General features: G+C 44.0%; 1 protein-coding gene across 10 annotated transcripts in view; it reads right to left on the reverse strand.

Annotated features, from left to right (window-relative positions):
• Positions 1–26,089, reverse strand: part of pde4cb (phosphodiesterase 4C, cAMP-specific b) — a 104,354-nt gene that overhangs the window by 20,602 nt on the left and 57,663 nt on the right. The window contains exon 1 of one of the 10 annotated variants that reach the window (XM_086161793.1): positions 21,822–22,385. The exons of 6 other annotated variants lie outside the window; for them this stretch is intronic. In XM_086161793.1, coding sequence (XP_086017919.1) covers positions 21,822–21,898 — 77 coding nt within the window. In that variant the 5' untranslated portion in view covers positions 21,899–22,385. Of the gene's footprint in view, positions 1–12,155; positions 12,673–21,821; positions 22,386–26,089 lie in introns of those variants that run through there. 3 more of the 10 variants (XM_086161792.1, XM_086161791.1, XM_086161790.1) reach the window with 3 other exon arrangements.

The following is a 26,089-nucleotide window of genomic DNA, read 5'->3' on the forward strand; positions in this document are numbered from 1 at the left end:
TAAACGGCTTTCTTCCCAGGATGTTTAGTTTGCGCCGCACGGCTATAGCTTCCCTCAGAGTTTACCGCGTCGCAAACTTTAACGTCGCGCTCGACGGTAATGTTACACCTCGCACGTGTATCTGCAAAGCGTTACCAAAAAAGATCATTGTGCACAAAGTGAGTGCAGAATCATTTCCTCTGGGTTTAGAAAACATTTCTGTTCAAAGTGTTCTCCACCTTTGGAGAACCATCGCCGAATCAGAAGACCAAAAAAAAAAAAAAAAGTCAAATGAACGTGTGACGTGCTTATGGGAACCAGGCTGGTGTGAGTGTGTGTGTGTGTGTGATACGGAAAACAGTCAAGACCAGATGTTATTTGATGGGGGGGGGGATGACACAGGACCGAGGTCAGAGGTCAACCCACTCGCATAAACACACGGTCCCTCCTGTTTTCTTTCCTTGGAGCGTGGGAATTGGCCGAGGGGCCTCAAAAATCACACCAGGAAGGAGGCGAGAGGTGAAGAGAAGCAAAACAGGCCGGGGAACACTTGAAGAATGTGTGTGTGAGTTTGAAAAACACGTGTGAGAGAAACAAATGCGCCGTTTGAAACGATCCGGAGGTGGCGTAAAGGTAGCGAAGGCGGGACGGTGTGTTTGTACAAGTGCGTGAGGTCGAGAGGGTTTGTTTGCTTTGAGCCTCCGGCCTCTCGTACATTTGATCCGCGAAGAAAAAAAAACAACAACAACAGCCGCCTTCCCCGTCGGTTTGTGTTTACGGCTATAATTTCTCGGGGTTTTTCAGCCCGACGGTTTGCATCTCGAGGCGCTAATGGCGGCTCGCTCTCGGTCATCCGGCTCACGGTGAAATCTTGCCAAATCTTCTAGTCTTGGCAACTGGACTTGAATTTCTTCACTTGAAGACGTTTCAGCTCCTCATCTGAGAGGCTTCTTCGGAGTTTCACAATAGAACTGCCGGGGTTTTGGGCCGGTCGAGATTACAGTTGTTGTGTAAGCGGAAGAGTTGATCTGCAGAAACTAGGTGTAACGGGAGTTGTTATGCTAATGGGAACGGAGCTTCAAAACTCATATTTACTTAACAAAGTAACAAATAAAAAAAAAACCCCGGGACTTCCACTTCCGTGTGGATGTTTTTTAATTAAACAAATTCAGAACGATTCCAAGTCGATGGGGTTTAAAGCTTCTGCTGGTCCGGATAGTTTCTCTTTTTCCGTTACGACTGATAGCAGAAGTACCGACCAAAAAACCAAAAACCAGCACCGCTGACGGACCGAAACCGTGGCCGAGGAAGAAATGAGATAATCTCTTCATCCACCTGCCCGAACGCCTCGTTTCCAACGTCAACATGTGATCTCAGCGCGGCTCACGTCTCTCCAAATATAACTAAAGGGAGGGGAAGGACGCGTCAAGTCCAGCCACTAGCTCTGTTTGTTTTTCTTCTTGACCTTTGACCTGCGGGGTTAAGCGGGGTGCGGAGGTCCCGGCTCGACACACCGCAGACCTCAAGTGGCGATAATTTATGAGTCAGCTACGATCGGTTCCTCCGGCGCGGGTTTTATTTTACTTTTTAATCGTCCGTGTTAACGGTCGGTCTCGTTTCTGATAAAATGCTCGCCCTCCCTCGGCCGCCGGTAGCGTTCGATCACATTATTAGCCGTCGAGGCCGACCCGGAAATATAATCTGAGCCGATGTAGCGAGGAGGGGGTTAAATGTTTGGCGTTCAGAGCCTCACAGGTTGATTCGCTTCTCGGGACGGGTATTGATTGTTAAGTCTGTATAGGCAGTGATTAGCTCTGTGTGTCCAGCCGTGCAGAAATCAATACAGCGGCTGATCTGCATTAACATCATTAGAAACTGGTTAGGACGGCAACACGCCTAGGCCAAAACCTTGCAGAACACACAGACACACACACACACACACACACGTACATACGCGAATGCACACAGGCAGTGTGTGATTAGAGCCACAGCAGTGGAGATCCAGATCTGGCTTTCGTATTGATCTGGAGATCGAACAACCTTACATCACACTGGTCGCCTCTGGACGAGCCGGATCGGACACACACTCACACTCACACACACACACGAGCACACACAGCCTGCCTTTGCCCGGTAACAGGCCATGCCGATCGTCCTCTAATCATGTTCATACGGCGCTAATTGGCGCCTTTCAGCATATAGTGATTGAGTCCGACGGCGAGGCGGCCGAGCCACCTCTTCCTCTAATTAGCCGAGGGCAACTAGGGCACGTCCGACCACGGTGTTCGCCGCGGGGTGCGACCCCGAAACAAACAGGGGTTGATGACTCGGAGCCTTTTTCGGTCTCTTTTCTGGATCTCTTGAAACCTGCCTGCATCCAACTTAGGAAGTCATTGAAGCGGCGAAACTTTGAGATACTGGATGAAGCTAATGCTAAAGCTGAAGCTAATGGTTTCTTAAAAACCTCCTTAAGAACAACAGGCCTTTATGTCGACTTATGCGGATATTACATTTATGAAGATATTCTCGGTGTATCACTGTGCTAAAGTCTCAATTTCAGTAGCAGGTGGACCACACAGACAAAAACCCACAGCTATTTCAAATAGAATTCATATCCTGAGCTGGAAGATTGACCGAAACCAGCGTAAAATCGGTTGTAAAAATGCGAGCCGGAGACACGGCCAGAAAAACCCCCTCCAAGCCGCAAGCTGTAGCCTACCTGGCATCCTGCGGCGGAGGCGGGACCCCGGAGGCTCGGGAGTTCACCTGCGATGGAGTTAATTTGCGCAGGCTGCATGTGGATATCCTGATCTAATTCCTTATTTGCACGGAGGGAAAGTCCATAAAAATCGCCGCTTTCTAATCGTTCGATATCACGGCGCGGACGCTCTGGGATAAGCCGCCGTTCGTCCCCCCGCGTTGGTCAGCATTCCTCCTGAAGTCCCGGAGAAGTCTAAATAACATTCGAACTGTGTTCGCTGTTGCAGCAGTGATATTCCCGAGTCACACGGTCACAGTCACTCTGGCCCGCTGACGTCATTTGGGGTTTCATGGGTGTCGCTACATTGCCAATCGACCACCTTGCAGGCCTGCAATTATCGCTGGCCCAATATTGCACTTCCCTTCTTCAACCCCCCCCCAAAAAAAGCTAAATAAATGAAAAAAAAAACGGACGCAAACAACATTCGTGAAACACTTTAAAAAGATACGGGCGGAAACCATCTGTCTGAGAGTGCGGACGCAGTGGGGTTTTACGCCGAGCATGTTTGTTGTAGGAACAGAGTGGAGTAACTCGGAGCGGAGGCGTCCCGCGGTTTACCAGACTGAGGCGTCAACCAGAAAATATCAACGTTTCGGGAGCGGGTCCAGCCAGCAGCTGCTCCCTTGTAGAAGTTTCCTGACAGGCTTCAGCTGAGGTTCAAAACCGTCGTCGAAGCAAAAAAAAAAAAAAAAAGAAGTGCGGATTTCTTTCTGGGTCCCGCCAGAAAATAGATCACGTGATGCCGAGTGAGAAAAATCCCGGTCCACGGTCGCGAACATTTTTTGTGAATATTTCACGGAGCGAATATGCCTTTCATTGTCAAACCTCGATACCGTCGGCAGTTCAAATCCCCTTTTCTCCGTTTCCCCTCCCCTTGTCCTCGCCGCTCAATGCTTTTAATATACAGACGCGATTTATCGCCCCTTTTAAATCCGCTAAAAAACAAAAAAAACTTCTTCACCCCCTTGGAATTAATCACAAATCACTGAAACCGTTTGTCAGTCAGGGTTCTTCAGGTGACTAATGTTGGTATTACTTAATCCAAGCTACACGCCACTCTGTTTTGACCAGGCTAAAGCTAACCAGTTAGCATGTGGGGTCCTGCTTTACATGGCCGCTCAATAAATACACTTCTAATTGTATACAGTTCTTTGTCACTTTACTTGTATTTTTGTTTCGTTCTTGTTGTGTATTTTTCACCCTCACTGTTCCTCGATGTCGCCCATTCTCATCCCCGACGTTGTTGTCCGCTGTCTATTCATTCGTAGTTTTTTTTTTTGTCTTGCTATCTTCTTTATTTTTTTTTTACAGTATAACTGTTACGCTGCTGTGACAAAGGAATTCCCCCTATGGGGATCAATAACGTTTATCTTGATGCCACGCCATGCCTGAAATTCAAAGCTTAAGCCTTTTGTGTTACATCATTGCTTCTCAAATAGTGGGGTGCGATGCCACAATGATTATGGTGTAGCATTAGCATTAGCATTAACGCTATGGTGTAGGTTTTTGTTTGCGCCGAGCATGTATACAAACACACACACAGCAGGAAATATGAAGTGCAGAGAGCGTTGTCAAGTGTTGTCAGCCGACAGCAAGAAGCCAAATAAATGAAAGAGATTTCAACCTTATTACGCTGATAATCCGCTTGAGTTTTCAGCTAAAACGTGATGAATATTCCCAACAATCATCCCGCTTTGCGCAAGCTATTTCGGTAAACCGGCGAGCACTGTTATGCTAATGAATGTTAATAAAGTTACTCTTTTTTTCTTTTCTTTAACGTTAATAAGGATATGTTGCGCAGAGGCGCCCATAGAACGATTTTATAAACAAATGATACGATTTTTAGTTGCGGTGGAGAGGCGTGAAATGAAGAAGCACTACGTTATATGAATACATTGACACGTTTTACCGATTTGCGACGGGGCCGTGCAGTCATGTTTCTGTCATTTACACGATGCTGGTAAATTAAAGAGGACTGTGCACGGACTGTGCACGGGCTGGAGGTGGAGCTGCTTCTTAGTGGTTTTATCTTGTTTCTCTTCCATGACTCAGACTCACCTCATCCTTGTCTAATATGCCCCTGTACACTTTGCATCTCTTCCAAAATTCCGGCGGTCGCTTTATAAGGTTTGCAGCCTCCCCCCTCCGAAAAACCGAATGACATCATCGACCTCCCGGTCCCAAACCCATCCCGTCGGGCTCTCGGCTCACCGGATCGATTATTACTTGCTTTCTCTCGAGCTCGAATTAAAATCGAGACGGCACCGTGTTTTCAATTTGCGACTCCAAAAGTTATCTCATTACACTTTTGTCTCCTGCCAAGGCTTTTCGGGCGCAGCCGAGAAACCTTTTTACTCGGTCAAATCTCGGGCTAACCCTCCCGAATATGGCCGCTTTGAATTTCTTCTGAGCCTGCAATTTATCTCAGCTCAAACTAAACGTGTATTTACAAAACTCCTGGTGTCCGCCTTGTGACCTAAGGTGATTCCTGATGCATCTTTGAAAGGTGCAATGAGAACTTACGCAAAAGAAGCAACAGATTTCCACAAATAAACAACAGATTTTTGGGCGGATGCCTGTCTTTTACACGTCTGTGCTACAAATCAAATGGTATTATTCACTTGGCAGCGAACTCGCGGTCAGATGAGGCAGAACTCAACTGTCCTCGGGTCGGAGCTGAACCGTGAACTGATTTTCAGCCATCGATTCCTGCTGGTGGCGAAAGGATGATGTTTGAATTTAAAAAAAAAAAAATCTATTCATATTTTAAAGAGGAGCCGCAGCTTCCCTGGGCTCAACCTCAGCGTATTTCCAAAGACGGGACGAAAACGACCCAGGACAGGAAAAAGGACTTTCCCCAACCGCATCAGACATCGCTTTCTGCTGACATGTTGAGTAAAAAGCGTTGAGTAATTCCAGTATTCTTTCAGATAAGACTCGACTAGATGGATCAATAATCAAAACGGCTCGAAAGTCATTTGTAAGTTCACGACAGACACCCCTTGGACGCGAGGGTCGGGGAAGCAACCCGGCGCTAATTCAAAGCTAATTCACGCCGTGTTCTCGGGTGCCTCGGCGGCGCCGACGTGACGCTTCGTCCACACGGTGTCACGGCGTGCCGACGACCCGGGGTGACCCGTGACCCGGCGGAGAGCGAGCTGTGCGTCACGTCTCGCTGCGATGACATGGGCTGAGGCCCCGAGGGCTGGCCGACCCGCCGTGACACCGCCAAAGGTCACTTCTTGTTGCTGAACTCTTCGGTGGAACACGAGTTACGTGTGAAACTGACACTGGCGGAAATACGGCGATCATCAAGATGCTCATCACAATTATCGTGACGAAAATCCATTAAGTGGCGACCGTATTTTTAATTTCTATATATTCACTGCTCAAAATAATAAAGGGAACACTAAAAAAAAAAAAAAAAACACACACATCCTGGATGTGAATGAATGACATATTTATATGAAATACTTTGTTTTTTTTTGCATAGTTGAATGTGCCGACGACAAAATCACACCGAAATGACAAGTGGAAATGAAATGTATGAACCCATGAGAGGGCTGGACTCCAAATAAAGTGTGAAAACACACTCCAGGCTGATCCAACGTTGATGTTATGTCTTTAAAACAAGTCTAAATCAATCTATGTTGCTTCCAAAGTGGACACTTTGATTTCACACAAGTGTGATTGACTTGGAGTTACATTGTGTTGTTTAACCAAGCTAATAATAACACAACAATATCACGTTCAACCTGGGTTTTACTTATTTTATTGCCTGTTTATATATCGTCCGGATATTTTATTGCCTATTTGTATATTTCATATATATTTTATATACATTTTATTGCCTATTTGTGTATTTTATCTATATTGTCTATTTGTACAGTTTAATATTTGTACTGTCTTCGCAGGACTACAGATGGAAATTAGCTATGAGCTACAATCTGGTACAAACATCTCTGCCTTTGTGCTTAAAGTAATCGTACACTGTCCTAATAAACTTTTTAAACTAAAAAACTAAAATTGTTCCCTTTATTTTTTTGAGCAATATGAAATTGTATCGCATATTTCTCACTATATTACTGCTTTTGTGGTGTAAATGTATTTTTATTATTTAAAAAATATTTATTATTTTCATTATTTAAATGATTTTAATGGTAAAAGAAGCGTTTGCTGTGTCGGCGACCAACCAGAGAATGGAATTCTGTATCCTGGGCTCTGATTGGTTCACCGCCTATCGCATTATTCTCCGAATCTCCTGCACGCATTCAGCATCTCTCGTTTCACATCGACGGGAGATCTCCGCTCGTTCGAGGTTAACAAGTGTGTGGGGAGTCGTTAAACTTTAAAATACACTGCGGCCACTCAGAAGTTACGACTTTGACCAATAGTCATTGAACGAAAACTCTGATTAATAAAGGGAACCCTTAAACAACACAATGTAAATGCAAGTCAATCCCACTTGTGTGAAACCAAAGCAACATGGATCGATTTGGACTTGTTTTAAGGACGTGACGTCAACGTTGGATCAGCGTGGAGTTTGTTTTGACACTTTCATTTGGAGTCCAGACCTCCATGGGTTCATACATTTCATTTCCATTGTGTGATTTTGTTGTCAGCACATTCAACTATGCAAAAAACAAAGTATTTCATGAGAGTATTTCACTCATTCACATCCAGGATGTGTTATTTTAGTTTTCCCTTTACTTTTTTGAGCAGTGTATATCCGAGATACAATTTATATTGCAGATTTTTTGCTACAACACAGGTTTTTTGCACTTCCGTATTGTGGATTTTATAGCTGCGATCGATGAACGCCATTATGGCGAGCGACGACTATCTGTGCTTTGGGCACTTTTCCCCCAAAACCTCTCGTCTTCCACCTTCATGTAAAGCATTAAAATCACCAAAGTGTCAAGATGGGAGAAAAATGTGAGCATAAAAAAAAAAGGAGGAAAGAATCAATCACATGATCATTTCCTTTAAAAATATGGCGCCGCAATATTAGTTTGTGAACTTATATCTGTAGTAAACATTCAAAGAGGAGCCCGTTTGCTTGAAACATCATGCGGGAATATGTTTTCTGTATTATATGTAAAATTAATTGTCTTTATTTTCGAAGCACTTTCGGCGCGCGGATTTTTTTCGCAGCTCTATTCAGTCGACTTTTTTGACGCCGGTTTATTCCTTTTTCTAGCTCTTCGATAAGGCACAAAAACATTAAATCATCCGGCTTAAAGGTACAAATATTCCAAACATACTGATATCGAGTTATCAAGGGAATGCGGTAAATGGTCTCCACTTCTACGCCGCATTCATCACCTTGAGGTTTCGGAGCGCTTTACGTCAGATTGCATTCACAGATAAATCAGATATATACAGATAAATCTATGTCTTTTGCAGCTTGAACGCCAGAAAAAGATTTTACGGACTTGCTGATTGATATGTTTAAGTTAAACATTAGGGTTCGGTTTCAGGCGTGTCCCTCCGTCCCCTCGGAAGCAGAGGGAAAAAGAAAAAAAAGTGGAGGGCATGTAGTTGTTCCATCGATCCTCCGTCCAAGTTGAAATCCATCATGACCCCGACTGTGACCCCGAGTTGATAAATCTGCGTTGCTGAATAGCAGACAGATTATTCATTGGGTCAATTTCTTCCTTTTGTCTAACTATTTGTGCAATTCTGTAGAATTAAAACTATCTGCTTGGACAGAACTATCACTGCTAACGTGGCGTTTAGAGCACACGTGTCAAACTCAAAGCCCGCGGGCCAAATGTGGCCCGCCAGAACATCTTAAAAGGTCCGACTGTCTTAAAACAAATAAGTCAAACGTGTGCTTTGACACATCTACGCCATTTTAAACAAGTGGAGTTGAGAAATCCAAATGATCCCTAAAAGAAAGAGAGAAGTTGCTGCAGATGGAAGGCTGTTTCAAGAAAGATGGGAATGCAGATGGAACATTTTGGATTTGAATGAGTCGCAAATTCAGAGATATTTAACATTACGGAGTAAATACATTCATTTTACATTACATTTATACTGTTCCCGTTACATGCGGCCCTTTGAGGGCCACCGTGATGCTGATGTGGGGAAAATGAGTTTGAAAATGAGCATCGATGGCTAAGTTGGGTTTCAGCTGCTTCTACGGGACTGTGCTAAGAAAATTAGAATATTGTGATAAAGTTTTTTATATTCTGTAAAACAACAAAAAATACTTTTTCATGATATTCTAGTATTTTGAGATAGGATTTTTGAGTTTTCTTAAGATGTAAGCCATAATCAGCAACATAAAAATAATAAAAGGCTTGCAATATTTCAGTTGATTTGTAATGAATCCAGAATATAGGACATTTTTGTTTTTGTAATTGCATTACAGAAGATCAAGAACTTTATCACAATATTCTAATTTTCTGAGACAGTCCTGTATATGGCCAGAAAGTGATTGCTTGTAGATTAAGATGCAAACGGTGATGTATATCTTATCAATCCACAAGGAGGACCAGCGGCAGTCTTCACAGGGACGCAGCTAATCCGCAAGTACTGCCCGATGCCATTAATATCGCTGATCAATAACAGCATTTTCCTTAAACGATACCAACAGAAAAACAAACGTGGAACGATCTGCACATTGCCCACCGGCATCAGGCTCGCCCAAAGCTAACAATCAACCCGCAAACTTTATGTCGTCAAGCAATGACGGTAGCAGAAGTGTGTTTCCGTCTAGGAATTAATGGAAACTACGCAAGATGTCGGGTTAAAGGGGTTAGACAATTACAGTGTGGCCTTTTTTTTTTCTTTTGCTTTTTCCCTGTGTTATTACACCCATGTGGTTGATCCATCAGGCCCGTATGCGGTCGACTCTGCCTTCATTAGTCATGTCCCTTTGAAGGGTTTTTTTTTTTTTTCTATATTGGCAGGTTGACATTCTGAGGACCCTTTAATTCCCGTCCTTCCTCAAACCGGCCGAGGTTGTCGTGACTCTGAGAGGCACGCTGCCAAGTTACTCGCGTTTCCTCCTGTGACTCTGGAGGCACTTCCAGGTGAACACCGGCACTTGGCTTGGCACATTCCACGCTCTCTGAATGCACACTCACACACACACACACACAAAAAATGCAAAATGGGGAGTATTAAAAGCTCGCTAAAGGTCCAAGGAAACCAGGAAAAATATGTTCCAGTGACCATCAGCGGTCATTGGATTATAACTTTGTCCTGTGACTTAAAAAGAACGAGTGCCGTCTCGCCGCTGATCGGTGAATAACTACAAAAAGATTGTTGCTATTGCAAAACAATCCATTCATTTTGCAATGTTGACGTCACACGAGTGGCGAATCTGGGTCTGAGGCGCTCGGTTTGACTCAACGCACAAGCAATACCGTTCCCATTTTTTAAAATTCTCTAGCGAAGCACTCCGAGTGCGATAGCGACTGGCGGAACGTAACCGAAGCCGACACCCGCACAGCCGTTCGGTCGGATCGACATCGACGTCATCATCCGACCGAATTCTCGGCGCGTCCCCGTGAACCCGGGTGACCCGTTGGCTCTGACCTTCTGAAATGACGGGCTGCGTTTCTTTGGCGGCGAAAGCAGACGCACTGTACCAGATGACTCAAAACATCCCGACTGGAACTGTGTTATGTGATGAGTCAATACTAATGTCTGGTCAGGTTTAAGCACAAAAACATTTTATGGACCAGGTCCAAGTACGTACTCATATCGAGGTGCGGGAACAGTTAGTTCTCAGTGCACGCCAATCCAGCTGCACCGCCCAGTTTTAGCTTCATCGCTAAAATCATCGCTCGAATCCACCTTTGTATGCTGAATTTCCAGCTTCTTTTTCCTTTATTCTGACCCTCCACGAGCCACTTTAAGACAGAAAAGTACTGTCTAACGTTTTATTCTGCATTCTCACGGGCTAAGTAAGGGACCAGGCTAGGCTCAGATGTGAAACAAGCGGTCCGAGATGCGTTCCCTTAAAAGCACCGCCGTCAAAAACAAACCGAAGAAGAGGAAGACGATTCCGGAAAGCATGGATCCCCTCGGCAGTCATGTTCTGCGGGGTGGGAATAATAACCCAGGACTATCAGATGGGTTCAAGTGTTTTATTTCTCCCTCTACTGCTTCGCCATGTGAAGAACCTCTCTGCAAGCTAACGCTGTGCTTATATAGTCCAACATGCGTCGCAAGCCGGAAGAGCTTGGACTTCTTCCAAACATCGCTGGCTGTATCCATTTTGTCACACAAAAAACAGCTGACCAGTCATCAAAACAGCTTGTCCGACAGCCTGCAAGATTTATCTGGTAATGGTGGCGACTCTGCGTTGGAGAAGGAGCTGAAAAGCTTTCTCTGGTTCCTCTGCTGGCCAAGAAAAGGCCCAGGGTTCTAGGAACTGCAAAGAGTGCGAAAGTGGCGATTAACCACAGCCTGTTGTTTACGGCACCTGACATCAGAAAGCCCTATCTGGTCGCGTTTTCTCAGCAGGACGGTCGCAGAAACGAAGCTGACGGTCGACAAACAGTTTGAACGTCTCACAATCCCAATGACCTTATCGACTTCATATCGGACCGAGAGCGAGAGGCTGGAACCTTTGACGGAAACGAGGACGGCGAGGTCGTGGAAAATGGAAGTTTGAGAACAAATGAAAAGCACGGCGATGACATGCGGAGCGCTAACGCCACAGTAGCGCGTAGCAATGAAACCTTTTCCTCACTATTAAATAAATCATCATCCACAACGTATGATATGGGTACCATAATTACATACAGATTGCAATAAATTATATAACCCAAGACCCCGCTCAGAACTTGGCTGAGTGATTTTCAACCTCTTCATTCACAACAATGTATAAATATCTATTGTTATTTATTTGTTATGGTTTTCCCTTTTGTTGCTATAGTTGAATGTAGTCTAAGTGCCAATGGAAGCTTTGAGCCTTGTGGAAGCCTCTGGAAAGACAAGCAGCATTTTATATAATCTTTACACGAATGGGAAGTCATTACTCTAATTTCAGGGTTGTTTTTTTTTCCAGCAGAAACATCTTTAGTGACACTCAATATCGCGAATGCACAGGTACATGGGGTTTGAAAGCAATATCTTCGTGACCTTTGAGGGTCGAGGCGTAGATGACCTGTTGCACTGTTGCCGTGGTAACTAGAGAACCCTTATTTATTTAAAAAAAAAGAGGGGGGGGGGCGTAATTACATTGAATTATGACAGTGTGTGAGACCAGCCTGCTTATGGGTTGGTCTGGACCCGAAGCAGCTTTGCAACTTTAAAAAGAAAAAAAAAAAAGAAAAAGTTAAAGAGAAAAAAGACAAGAGAGAAAGAAAGAAAGAAAGAAAGAAAGAAAGAAAGACAGAAAGTTTGGCTTAAAATCTCCAAAGTTGTGCGTCCGCAGCAGCCGAGCTTCGCCTACCGTCTCCGCTTCTGCACGATGTCGATGGGCCGGTTGACGGCGCACGGCGACCCGCAGATATTCCCGTTCCGCGCCTTGAAGAAGCGTCCATCCTGGACGGAGGGGTTCAGATACGCGCAGTTCGTCGGTAAACTCATGATCGGCGCTGTCCCGGTCTCCGCTCTTTCCTCCCCCCCCCCCCCCCCGCTAATCCTCCCCTGCCTCCTCGGCCGGACGCGCCGCGGCTCCTCGGCTCCCGTGCGCTCCTTCGGTTCCCTCCGCGCAACACCGGCTTCCCGTCGACGCGCGGCCGGGCGGAGGAGCGCCCTCCGCGGCGTGGCCGAGCGGCATGCCTCCGCTGGACGGATCCGGGCGGCCGGAGGAGGTGGAAGACGACGACGAGGAGGAGGAGGAAGGAAGGAAGGAAGGAAGGAAGGATCGAGGCGGTGCGAGATTTAAGGAGTCATTTCCCAGGCAGCCGTTTCATGTGGTTGGCGGTGTTTTTTTTTTGTAATTCGTTTAATTTCTCTGAGGGTTAAACGCAGGAAGGAGTGGAAGAAGAAGAAGAAGAAGAAGGGAGGAGAGGTGGTTGGATTCAAGACCAAACTGGAGCTCAGGGCAAAACTCTCTCTCTCTCTCTCTCTCTGTCCCACCTCCTCTCTCTATCACACACACACACACACACACACACACACAAAACTTGTCTTAATCAGTCCATGTGGCTGAAAGGAGGAGACAAATGGAGCCAGTGTGTGTGTGTCTGTTTGTGTGTGTGTGTGTTAATGAGTAAGAAGGAACGGGGAGGGTCTGTGGTTTGACAGCAGTGTGTGGTTGTAGTTGCTGCGTCACGTGTGTGTGTGTGTGTGTGTGTGTGTGTATCTTGGAACGACATGCGTGTGTGACATGTTGTCAACTGGGCCACAAAGTTAACACACACCCTGCATTAAAGAGCAGGAGGGAAGGGGCGACGACATGATAAATGTGAGGCAAAATAGTTTCTTTTCGATGTGTATTTTGTGTACATGTCGAGTAAAGCGCCTTGAATAAAATGAATTATTATTATCACATAAACCAAGTGAAACCCAAAACCCGTCAGAGAAATAAGTTATTAAATGAATTGATGTATTCATTATCTGTTTTATAGATAATGCACAGCATCCCAAAACACTCATACTATTTAACCCCCCTACTTCTATTTCTAATATGTACATATTTCAAAGAACTGTTACGTTTCTAGTCGCTGTCCCGCACAAGGCATTCCCTTTTACGCATATAGAATCCAACAGCCGTCGTCAAATTGCTCTAAACAAAGTCTCGGTGATTGAAAAACCGGGTTTCCTTTTGTAGGTGGCGGGTGGAAGCCGGTGACGTGGTGACACCTCGGACAAACACACCGCCAGCCGTACTGTACCTTCTGTATCTTGTCTGTATATATGCATACGTACATCCATACGTATATAGGTTTATACACATATACACATGCATCTACACACATACAGGACTGTCGCAGAAAATTTGAATATTGTGGTAAAGTTCTTTATCTTCTGTAATGCAATTAAAAAATAAAAATGTCTTTTTTATGATATTGTAATATTTTGAGATAGGATTTGGGAGTTTTCTTTAGATGTAAGCCATAATCAGCAATATTAAAATAATAAAAGGCTTGCAATATTTCAGTTGATTTGTAATGAATCCAGAATGTATGACATTTTTGTTTTGGTAATTGCATTACAGAAGATAAAGCACCATATTCTCATTTTCTGAGATGGTCTTGTATATACACACACATACACATACATATATGTTGTTTTTTGTGTTTAAAATATCCAGTGAACTGATATTATCGTGCAAAGGTGTGTTTTGGTGGGTGGCTTCTCAGAAGCTACCATTTTTAAACGTCTGATTTAAAAACAGTTGCATGGCTGTGGCCACAACAGCTATTGCTCATTAAACAGATGTTTTACCGTCAACTGGGTTTTTTTCCTGACTAAAACGCAGCGGTATTATTGACTTATATTCTCCAAACAACATCAATGTAACTCCAAGTCAATAACGCTTTCACTTTATGAAATCAAACAGGACATTTTCAGAGAGAATCAGACATGACATCAACGTTGGATCAGCCTGGAGTGTGTTTTTACACTTTCATTTGGAGTCCTGACCTCCATGGGTTCATACTTTTCATTTCCATTCATCATTTCGCTTTGATTTTGTTTTCAGCACATTCAACTATGTAATGAAAAAAGTATTTCACAACAATATTTCATTCATTCAGATCTAGCATGTGTTATTTTAGTGTTCCTTTTATTTTTTTTAGAGCAGTGTAGACACACACACACACACACACACACACACACATATATAAATCACTTCTGATCTCAATTTAGGTGCTGGGTCTGTTATTAAATCATATCTTTGCCCCTGAAATATAGATTTTTGGTCTATGGTACACATTAGCATTCATAGCGTAGCATGTAAAATAATATAAACAAACACAGCCGCGTTCCAGCAACCTGTTCTCGTCATAACGATCTGAACGTGCGTTTCCACACGGCAGCAAGTCTCACCGCAGTGTGTGATGGACTCTGGATGATTTCACCCGCTGTCGCCATCAGGGGCAAATATTTGTCTTTTGAGACCCGGGGCAGGGAGACGAGTCGGACGTGTTTGCAGGCACATGCGTGAGGAGGCGGTGGAGGAGGGAACTCGGTCCTAACTGGGCGCCGCCGAGCCTTGAGGACGACTTCAGCCCGACGGCACGCTGGAAAATCCACCAACTTACGAGATCCATTTATCCGCTAACCGATGCTGATAACAGGGGTGTATTTTCACCCAGGATCGGTAAGCGTTCACTCCCTCATTCACATGACGGGGAAGGACATACGAGACGAACGTCAATTAACAAACAAGGCTGCTCTTTGGTGATTCCGCAGCCTTTTACGTCCCAGACGCCGGTCTATTTTCAGACGCTACGTCACAACACGTGCGACCGAATTCGGTCTGACGTCTTTCTCACCTTCAGCGCAGCTGAGTCCCAACGCGTTTTTCTCATACAGACAAGTATAAATCCCTATTCCGACCCTTCACCGTGGGAATGTCTTCACCCATCCAAGGAGAAGGCGAGCCGGCGTTCCAGTAGAGCCGAACGTCCGAGCTCTTCCTGGACACCAAGCGGTTGCCTTTTCAGATTCCCCCCTTATTTACGGAACCGGAGTGAAGTCGCGCAGGTGGACCACGACGGCACATTTGGCGTTCTTTCACGCACCCGGCTCATACTTTGTAAAAGGAGCAAATGAGTCAAAGTAAACTTCCCCCGTGCCTCCGACATTCAGAAGCGATGCGGTCATAAGCATCCTCAGAGTCAACGCCGACGTTTACGCCATTCGGGACAAGTTCTCTTGGCTCTGACAACCTCTGGTTTTCTCTACGATCCACCCTGCCATGTTTGGGCGTTTCACTCGGACGTTCGGCTACGGGTTCACCGAGGTGTTGCGGAAAGCCCGTCTCCAAACGTCCTCCGAGTCCTTCTTTGGACGGCAGCCCGGCCGGCGAGGCCCCTTGGCTGCGTAGAGGCCGGGATCGGTCGGAGACGATCCGAAAGGCGATGCCAAGGTGCAGTAAAGATTCATCCACAGATGACAAAATCCGCTCGGTCCGACCATTCCTCTTTCTCTTATTGGTCTTTTTCTGTCTTCTTTCTGTCCGAACTGGAACTAGACATTTTTCGGTGTCAATGCTTCCTCGCGCCATGCCTGTCTGAGCAAACATATTCTCCGTATGTGCAATTTTTATTTATATATACACCGTAATTTCCGGACTATTGAGCGCACCTCAATATAAGCCGCACCGGCGAGCCGATCGCTATCTCGGGCTTCCTCCTGCGCACTAAAAACCGTCAAAGTCGTCTTCTTCGGTGTCATTGAACAGACTCAGAATTTCCTGGTCATTTCATCGGATAAACGTTTTAGCGTAGTGATGCTCGCGATGATGCCCCCCCCCCCAATATCCATATATTAGCCGCATCGTTGTTTAAGTGAAAAAAAGTCACGGCTTATCGTCCGGAAATTACGGTATGTGTATTATTCTCTTTTTTCTTTTTAATTTATATTTAAATTTTACTCTTTTACTCACAAGTTTTTCTAATTCTGATTCTAGTAGCTCCATTGTCTTCTGTGCAATAAATGTTTTACAGTACAACAACCCCTACTTATACACAAAATTATTACATGCAATCATATACATGTACTTGTATATATATATATGTTACATATATTTTTATATATATTTTTTACATACCTTTAATTTTAATTTTATTTATTTATTTCAACCTTTACTGTTCTTTTTATTTTATTTCAATCATTTGCAATTTTATCCTTTATTTTTATATAGAGTTCCACTTGACACTTCCTCACTTGATTCTGTAGCAGGAGCTGCTTTCAATGAAAACTCTCTGATTTTATGTCACTAAATGCTTTTAAACCAAACTGGGAACACTAGAGGTCAACTTGTCAAAATGTAATTGTTTCTTTTAACTGTTTGTAATATTATTCTGTCTGTAACTTATTGCTGCCTCTTGGCCAGGACTCCCTTGTAAAAGAGGTTTTTAATCTCAACGGGAACTTTTTTCCTGGTTAAATAAAGGTTAAATAAATAAAACAAAATAAAAAATAAAAAAACGGGGATCAATAGAGAATTCCATCCGACAACAGCCAAAGATTACCTTTAAAAAATGTAAATGACGCACGTTGCAAGAAAACAAGCAGGCCACGAGCGGAGAACTTTACAAACCGCTCCCATTTTTGACTTGGAGGAAGAAAAGCATGTATGGGGTTCGAAGCATTCGGGCTCTGAAGGAGCTTCCACAGGTGTGATTCATTTTCTGCATGTTCTCCATAAATGGCGGTTAGTCATATGGTTGGAGACACACTTACGTCCTTCTCACATCGAAGCGCGCGCACACACACACACACACACACACACACACACATGGCCACATCTGTTCTCCTGCTTCTTGCGCAACTCTTTCTTTGGGGTTACTACTTCCTCTCCAGAGTCCCCGCCTGACGGAGCACGTGGCCCTCATCGAAAGAAAGACGTCATCTGGCTTATAAACTCTTGAGAGCACAGTCATCGCTTTCGCCAGAGGAAGGACGGCCCAACGCTTACTCACGTAGACATATTGTTGCTGATTATTCATCGAGGGTGAAGAAACGCCCGCTTCGGTTTCGCCGTGATAGCGCGGAACTGTATCCCCTTATTGTTATTGACCTGAAGAAAACCCGCCGTATCATCGATGCGAAATAGACCGGGGCCCCGAAACAGATGCTTGGGTGGACGTTTCGCCGAGAACGAGGTGTTACTGAGGTCACCGTATAACCAGCTAGATGCCGATATAGTCATAGAATAAGCGGCGTGATGTATGCCGGGGCGTCAGTGCCGGCTTTGTCCTGATGTACGATGTCGAGCCGACGTGTAATGAGGAAACACAGAAAGAAACGGTCTGTAAAACTGCCTAATAAGACCATTTAGCTCCAGGCTCTGGTCCAACGCTGAAATAATAGACGCTCTTGTTGGAAGAAGAAAAAAAAAAGAAGATGATGAAGTTCACTCAGACGTGTTTATAATTCTTGTTTGAAACTCTTTAGGCGTTTATATCTGCGCGTTCATTAAATAGCCAGAATGTTTTCAGCAAAGGAACATAAAATAAGCCTTGTGACCGTTACTTAGTGCAAGCTATGGTCGGGATCTACTGTAAGGCTTTTTTATTTGTAATGTGAGTCTCAAAAAAAGCAAAACATTGATGTTTTAATAGACTTGTGAAATGTCCAAATAAATATTCAACTGTTCATTTACCCAGTTGGATGATGCGCATAATATTTTTAATGCATAGGAGGAAACATCGCAGCAATATTGTTTCATGATGTTTCACCTCCAATAAACTTGGAGGTAAATTAAAATATCTATAAACTGTAAAATAAGCTTGCTGCCCTGACCTCACGCGCTACCATAACATTTACATGTGATGTATTAGTAAACAGTGACGGCCCGACAGCTGAGTACTGAAAGTACGCATGAGAAGAAACCCACATTGTCTCTTACAATGCATGCACAAATGTAAAATAAAGCAGGTTTTTTGGCTGTAACAATATATACGGGATTCGCTGACAGTTTAGCATTTCCAGAATTCCCATTTCCTGGCTTCATCATGTTGAACCCTTGAGTGTCGCAGATTGATAAAACATTGCTAGTTAGGAGCGGAGGAGCTGCTGTTAACCAGCAGAGGTCACTCTCTGCTTGGAAACCATTTGTTTACAACGATCGGTTGGAATCAGGCCCGTAGAGACCGTCTACCCACAGGCAGAGACACCGCGACAAATAAAGTACACAAAACACAAACAAGCTGCACAAATGAAGACCAAAAAAAAAAAAAAAAAAAAAAAAAAACTCTCCACCGGAGCAAAACTATGTTGAGCCTTGCACTTTTTGTGAAAACCCTCCATTTTTACGTTATTCTTTTTTTTGTTTTTCCCAACATGTCATTGCAGTTTGAGACTAACGGTGTGTGTGTGTTTGTGCACGTGTGTGTAAATACACAAGAAACACATGTCACATCCACGTGTCGCACGCTGCCAGGCTGGCGGAGCTGAGGAACTATTCCAGGCCGGGGAGGTTATTTTAGGGATCTGTTGTATTATTGTTGCCCCCCACCACCGAGTCACTTCTGCACCACTTGGAGCGACCCCGGCTGCTGGAGCAGAAGGGCCTCCGCCGAGTTTGTTGAAAGACATACTGGAAGCAACATGTGATCAAATGGATAAAGATGTAAAAGGGAACGTTCGTTGCCGAATGCTATGCTACCCGGGGTAGCATCGGCTATAAGACTACGTTCATCATGGCTTACGAATTTCAAATCTTTGTAGTTACAGTTAACAGTTAAGACAATTTATATTTCGTTGTGTTTCTTATTCTTCCTCCTTTCTACTATTATCTATTGCTGTTATGTTTTTACTTGAAACTCTGGCACGACAATTTCCTTCGGGATAAATAAAGTTGTTCTCATCTCATCTCGGCCGTTTCGATCAGAACGTTAATAAATGTATGAGGACGACTCGGACGTTGAGAGGATTCGTTTACGTCGGTTCTTATTTGAGGTGTTTTTAAAACCGGCCTTTCTGCGGAGGCCGAGACCGAATCATCTGGAATAACTTAAATCGGATTTCTACGCCGACATTTCCGCCGACGATACCATTTAAGTGTTTGCCAGGCCCGACGTAGAGGTTGAGGCCAAACTGAGCAAACCTACGTCACGTGAAAAGCATCACAGCGTTCCAACTTGTGTGCCAACAGTATCCGCAGGAGCGGAATTGCAGGAAGGTATGGCATGTGTCGGCGGTCACGCAGGGATATTGGACGGCGGGCTGAGTCAACCCCTGACCCAGCAGCCGAGCGGAACGAACGCCGGGTCGCGGCCAACAACGATCCCGGCCCGGCCTCCTGCTGGCCGGGACTGGAAACAGGAACTGGCGCGAGCGCGCAGGCAAGTATAGCACCGAACGCGGCACGCTGGGATGCATTACGGGATTGCGAAACAAAATCCCAGCTGTGTGATGATGACACCGGACGCCCCCGCGTTATGTACCTCTCCCAATTGAAACCGTCTTGTTTATATTCATTCCTGATTCTTTTGGATCATTTGAAGCCTCTTCTTCTTCTTCTTCTTCTTCTGCGAATCCACCTCCTCCATCTAACCCTCTTCTCTCTCACACCAACTACCTTCCTATCTTCTCTCACGACGTTCATCTTTTTGGTTTTCCTCTAGACCTCCGATCCAGCACCCGGGCCTCGCATGCGGAAAAGGGGAATCTCTCAACCTTGTTAAATTTATGAAAATATTTCATGAAACCTGGAAACAGTCACATTGCCTTTTAACCGGAGGCTTGTTCTTGGTTGCGTTTATTTATTTTTTTTTCCCGGAAGCTGAAACGAAACACTGCGGAGATTTCCATAACAACTCACTTATAAATGGCTTATTTTGGAAACAACAATTTGTACACATATCTAAAAGCTTTCCATAAATACATCCCTCTTAATTGCGAGAGTGTTACGGAGTCGTACCCATCCTGAGCGTTCGACACGCTAAACAGACCGATAAGGGGCGACTAAAGAATTACACTTTAAATTTTTTCAAATCTAGAAAATGATGGATGCAGTGCATACGGTCATATGCAACCACACACACACACACACACACCGAGATGGGATAATTCACAGGCTACAGAAACAGTCAGGAATGTAAACAGCGCTGTGTGTTCAATGGCTTTAAAACTTGCTTTTTCGAAGAGGCCTTGCAGTTATTTGGCCGCGCGCTCAGTCAGTCATCAACATTTCTCTCTGGGTCACTGTGCTGAAAAATTCTCTGGGAAAACATTTCGTAAAAACAGGAAGTCTCTTGATAAAAACGCGACTCGGTTCTACTTCCGACGCTTATAGGGGAAATGCCAGCAATAAAACAAAAATAAATAAAAATAAAATCCATCGCATATCAAGAGCAGCCCGGTCACATAGCTCTCATTTGGTTTATCCTAATTCTCTTTATTTTTTTTTCCAAATCTTTCAGAAGTATGTATCTGCAGCCCAGAAATGAATAAAAATCCACTTGTGAAATAAAGGTATTTAAAGCAACATTATAATTAATGGCATGGTGTCTGGAAATGAAGAGCCTCTCATGGCTGACAATGGTTTCATACGACTGCGCCAATCTCATTTCATGAAGGTCCACGTAGAAATAGAAATAACAAAATAAACACGTGAGCGTGTGTAGAAATATATAAAACATAAAATGTCTGCCAGAAATTCAATATTGCAATGTTTCAGTATGTGTTATGTACACAGGTATCATGTCTCTTTAAATGGGAAATTTTCTACATTTTGTCATCCTAAATTAAGAACAAACTGTTATGTTGATGTGTGGTATGTCAATACTGATTTGTATTTAATAATAATACTACTACTACTAATAATAATAATACTAATAATAATACCAGAGTGACCTCTATATGATAATAATAATAATAATAATAATAATACCAGAGTGACCTCTAAAAAAAATATATAATAGTAGTAATGCCAGAGTGACCTCTATAAAATTATAATAATAATGAAAATAATAACAATAATAATAATAATAATAATGATACCAGAGTGGCCTCTATATGATAATAATAATGATAATAATAATACCAGAGTGACCTCTGCATATGATAATAATAGTTATAATAATAATAATAATAATAATAATAATAATAATAATACCGGAGCGACCTCTGCATATAATAATACTAATAATGATAATAATACTACTACTACTACTACTAATAATAATGATACCCGTGTGACCTCTGAAACAAACTTTTTTGCAATTTTGAAAGCAACTGATTTTCATTTTCAAATGCAAATTTTGAAAAAAAAAAAAAAAAAAAAAAAAAAAGTCCACAGAGCGGATAAGCGGTCGGCCGTTCCTGCTCTTTTCCGAGGCGACGTACGTCTCAGGTGTTCAAGTTATTTGCCTTGCCGAGAGCCGGCGGTGCCATTTCCATACACCAATGGTGTAACTTTGCCATGCAGCCTCTATGAACACTCCCTCTCATGAATATGAGTACGGTAAAGATGCACGGTCGAACGACCTACCCCAACCACGAGTGTCTGCGGCCATGTCCGAAAGCTGTTGGAGTCCCTTTCCTTGCCAATCTGAGGTCTTTGTTCATTGTCCGCCCTGAACTAGTCGCTTACATGAGATGCTGCTGGAAGAACTCAACCTGCTCATCTGAACCGCAGGATTTTGTCGGCATCACGTCTCATTCTGTTACTCTCACCCACTAACCATTGGTCGGGTGTGGATTGACACGGGGGATAACCCCAACCGCGGGAAGATTCCAGGTAAGAGACAAAAACAAAAAAAACCACATAGGATGAAAGTAATCCTTCGATGCCTTACGATGACAAAAAAAAGAATGTTGAGGAGTTTATCCTTCGAGGTCCTGTGGAAGCCTGAACAAGGCTGATTCGCGTGTGATAGTTTGTCTCTCCGACAGGAAGGAGCGGAAAAAAAAAAAAAAAGAAAAGAAAAAAAAGAAAAACGGACGCCTTTGCAAATGAAGATTCAGCTGCAGCGACGGGTTCGTCAAACTTGCTCTTCTTCTCGCACGGATTTTGTCGTCGTGGTTGTTGTTATATTCCCAATTTAATCCCAAATGCGACTTGAAGTGACGTCGGGGGGGAAAAAAAAAAAGGAAGATCTGGTCCGCGGCATCGCAGGAGTTATAATGTCTGAAAGTAAATGACAAAAGTAGCTTTGTGACTGCGTTTCTTCTCCTTCGCTTGCATTAAAGGGGAAGGGTTGAGTTGTTGCTACGGCAGGGTAGCGTCAGCAAACGCTGACCTCTTCCTTCAGCAGTGTGAGAGCTTTGCAGAGTCCCCTGAGGTCACGGCGGAGACTTGGGCCGGCCCACCGAGTCCTCGCAAGCTGTCAGGGGTCTTTATTTAACAGGGTGTCCAAACCCGTGGAATCGGGTTACAGGGCAATTCTCTTTCAAGACGCACTTTCCAATAACCGAGGCACGGCCAGAACAGCACAGGATTATTTGGTGCGGTCTGATTCGGCATGGGTAGATCTAACTATACTTTGTGGCCGGTGGGTATTTTTCTTTTTTTTTTTTTTTCGTCTGGAAGAGTCGGTTTGGCTCAGCCTTCATTGAGACATGAGATTAATGGACCGCCTGACCCGACACCCTCCTTCTGCTGCCCTGTAGCATCGTAATTACAGGGGCACATTGTTGGTGCTGCGCGGGGTGGAAAGAGGGTGAGGAGGGGCATCTGGGGACCTCAAGGCCAAAACCTGTTGCGCATAATACCTAGCTAGATAATAAGCAAAACAAATGAACAAACACTGAAAATGTACATTTGAATTTCCAGCCGGAGTGCCTGACAGAGTAATAACGCTCTTAGCGCGAAGACAAATTTCACCTCTTCTCTGCTCTCATTAACTTTTCACACGTTTTGCAATAACAACTTGGAAGCTACAACAAGATATGGCGCCCTGGCCGGCCCGTCTCTGGACTCGGAGGTGAGATTACACCCGAAGTGAACGTCCTCCATCAATAACCTGACGGTAAACCCGCAGATTTTCCCGTCCCAGCCTGCGGGGGGCTGCGGTGCGGTCGCACCAAGACAAAGACGTTGAAATGATGTGCTTGAAATTACGTTTCCGCTACAACCTCTGGATTTGATGCCATCTTTAAAAAAGGGAAACAACAGTAGGCTCGCCAGTGGGGTGTTGCAAGTGCAATGTACACAACACGGCAGCGTGCAATTACACTGCACGGTGAACATGCGCGCTATTTTCGCTCAAATATGACGTCGGGAAAACGCACTGAAAACTTCATGCTAGCGAGGATTTCCTTTTCCTGGACTAATCCACCACAAAAGGGTGATTGATGTCATTGGATGGGTTGTTCGAGGAGGAATGATGGGGAAATGGGGAAGATTTTGACTGTTCACAAGAAGCAGACTGGGTCTAGTTCCATTTCTTTGTATTTCGTGAAACTGCCGAGACGGCCAGAATTTAATTCGAGACTCGGTAAGGAAACTTAAATGTGTCTTTCTGTCTTTTTCTCTGGCTGCTAGCAAGGAAAGGCCAGTTTGGATCATTCTGAACACAATTTTCGGGAATTAAGAGCCACCAAAAGGTGATCTGGGACCGGTGCACGACGACCGGAAAAACAAATGTGGATAACCTACTTCTGCCATTTCAGAAGGAATTTGACATGTTGTTAAAAAGTAAAAAAAAAAAAAAAAAAGGATTTAGAGAAACTAGTTTATCCATTTAATTCAAGCAGGTCAAAGTGCCGTAACGGACAACGGACAAGTTTGTCCAACTTGAATCCCGATCTTCCCGGTCCTTTTTCCCTTCCATTCAACATTTCTATCAAATATTATAACCAATATTAAAAGCCGTCCAACTCCTCAATTCCAAGCAACCCTGCAAAACCATCATCGCCACGCCGGGTCTAATTACTGCTGCTCATGATATATTTATTATATAAATGCAGGGTAAGCATACCTACAATTAGCACGATTTTGTACAGTCATTTGTACATACATAATATATATAATTTTATATTATACGATATATATTATATATATACAGGACTGTCTCAGAAAATTAGAATATTGTGATAAAGTTCTTTATCTTCTGTAATGCAATTACAAAAACACAAATGTCATACATTCTGGATTCATTACCAATCAACTGAAATATTGCAAGCCTTTTATTATTGTAATATTGCTGATTATGGCTTGCATCTTAAGAAAACTCAAAAATCCTCTCTCAAAATATTAGAATATCATGAAAAAATAATTTTTGTTTTTTTAATTGCATTACAGAAGATAAAGAACTTTACCACAACATTTTCTGAGACAGTCCTGTATATATAATTCTCTCTTTTTTTAACATTTAATTCTTGATGATTACAATATTGCTGCTTTTTGCCACGTATTCCATTCACATAAAATCAACATCCGTTGTCCTCCCGACCCGCTCCTGCGCCGACCTTCCTTTCTGAACGCCTCAGCAATCAGATCACGGTTCTCCGCCAATGTTCTCAAACAGAACGGCAACAAAACTGAAGTTCTTGCTGGTGCGGCCGCCACCATCGCCCACCCGGGACGCTAAGAGTCATCAGAGATACTACATTGTCTTGTCTCGAATCGGCCGGTCCGTCGATTTCTATCGACGCCCGTGACCTTCTCACCTCCCGGAATTCTGCAGCTGGATTGACGACCGAGACTCGGCAAGGAGAGCGCGTCACCCGCGGCCCTCAACAGCTCCGACGGGCGGCCGTAGAATCCGGGATTAACTTGAAAATATCGCTTCTCAGCTAGAAACGCACGCGACACCCGGCGAGAAGACGATACTATCCGACCGGCTTCAGAATGCCACTGATGCTCCCTCTCTAAACCAAGGGCAAACTGACGCCCGGGGAATTCTTTTCCATTTCTACAATTTGTCAAGCGGCCTTTAGCGACTCTGCTGGAAAAGGGTTAAGACTTAATAGTGAATACGTTTAAATTGACTGCTGTTAATTTGTTTGCTGGAAGATGTTAGTCCTTGGAACTGTACATCCTCTTGGGTATGCAATGTGCGATCTAAAATAAAATGCACTTTGCCTGAAGTTTTTGTATACCGATTCATTTCCGACAGAAGGACACCGGTTGCTTGGCAACAGACAAAGCTTCCCTGAGCACCTAGTTAACGCCGCGAGCCGAACGCGGGGCGCCGTATCGACACTGTTATCACAAATGGGATCCGAGGGTTTTCCTCAAGCGCTGCATATGAATGAATCACCTTGAAATTAATATCAAAAGGATTGAAAAACACACATGACTTCTGGGGGGTAATATAAATCAACCTTATCTGCCAACCGTATTAAAAGCGGGTGTCAGGCTTTGTTGGCCCGGACATAAATCCTGAAGCGGCAAAACGGATGATTTTTACCTTCTGACAGCGTGACATAAGGGAACATTTGAGTTTCAGTCAGACAAGTCTGAACAGGATGTGCTTACCAGAGATGGAGGTAAAGCCGTTTTTTTAAAAACATTTTCCAAGCAGGTAGCAAAAGACGTGACTGACACACACGTGACAGATAATGTCGATAACTAGGAAAATATGCGTCCTTTCTGCCTTTAGGACATCCAGCTGTGCGCGAATAGACTGTCGAAGGAAACGGGCAACAATGCGTCTTTTCAAAATTCAATTCATCAATCAAGGGCGTCTAAATTGCCAGGTCGTTATTTCAATTGTCCTCTTATCCAACACGCGTAATTATTTAGAGTTTTTTTTTTCCCTTATTGGTCGACCGAAGGATCCGCTGAGAGGAACTGAATCCCAAACCGTCGTG

This window comes from Fistularia commersonii, chromosome 16 (genome assembly GCF_037954325.1).
Source record: "Fistularia commersonii isolate RoL2024-O1a breed Wild chromosome 16, RoL_Fcom_v1.0, whole genome shotgun sequence".
NCBI classification, from domain to species: Eukaryota; Metazoa; Chordata; class Actinopteri; order Syngnathiformes; family Fistulariidae; genus Fistularia; species Fistularia commersonii.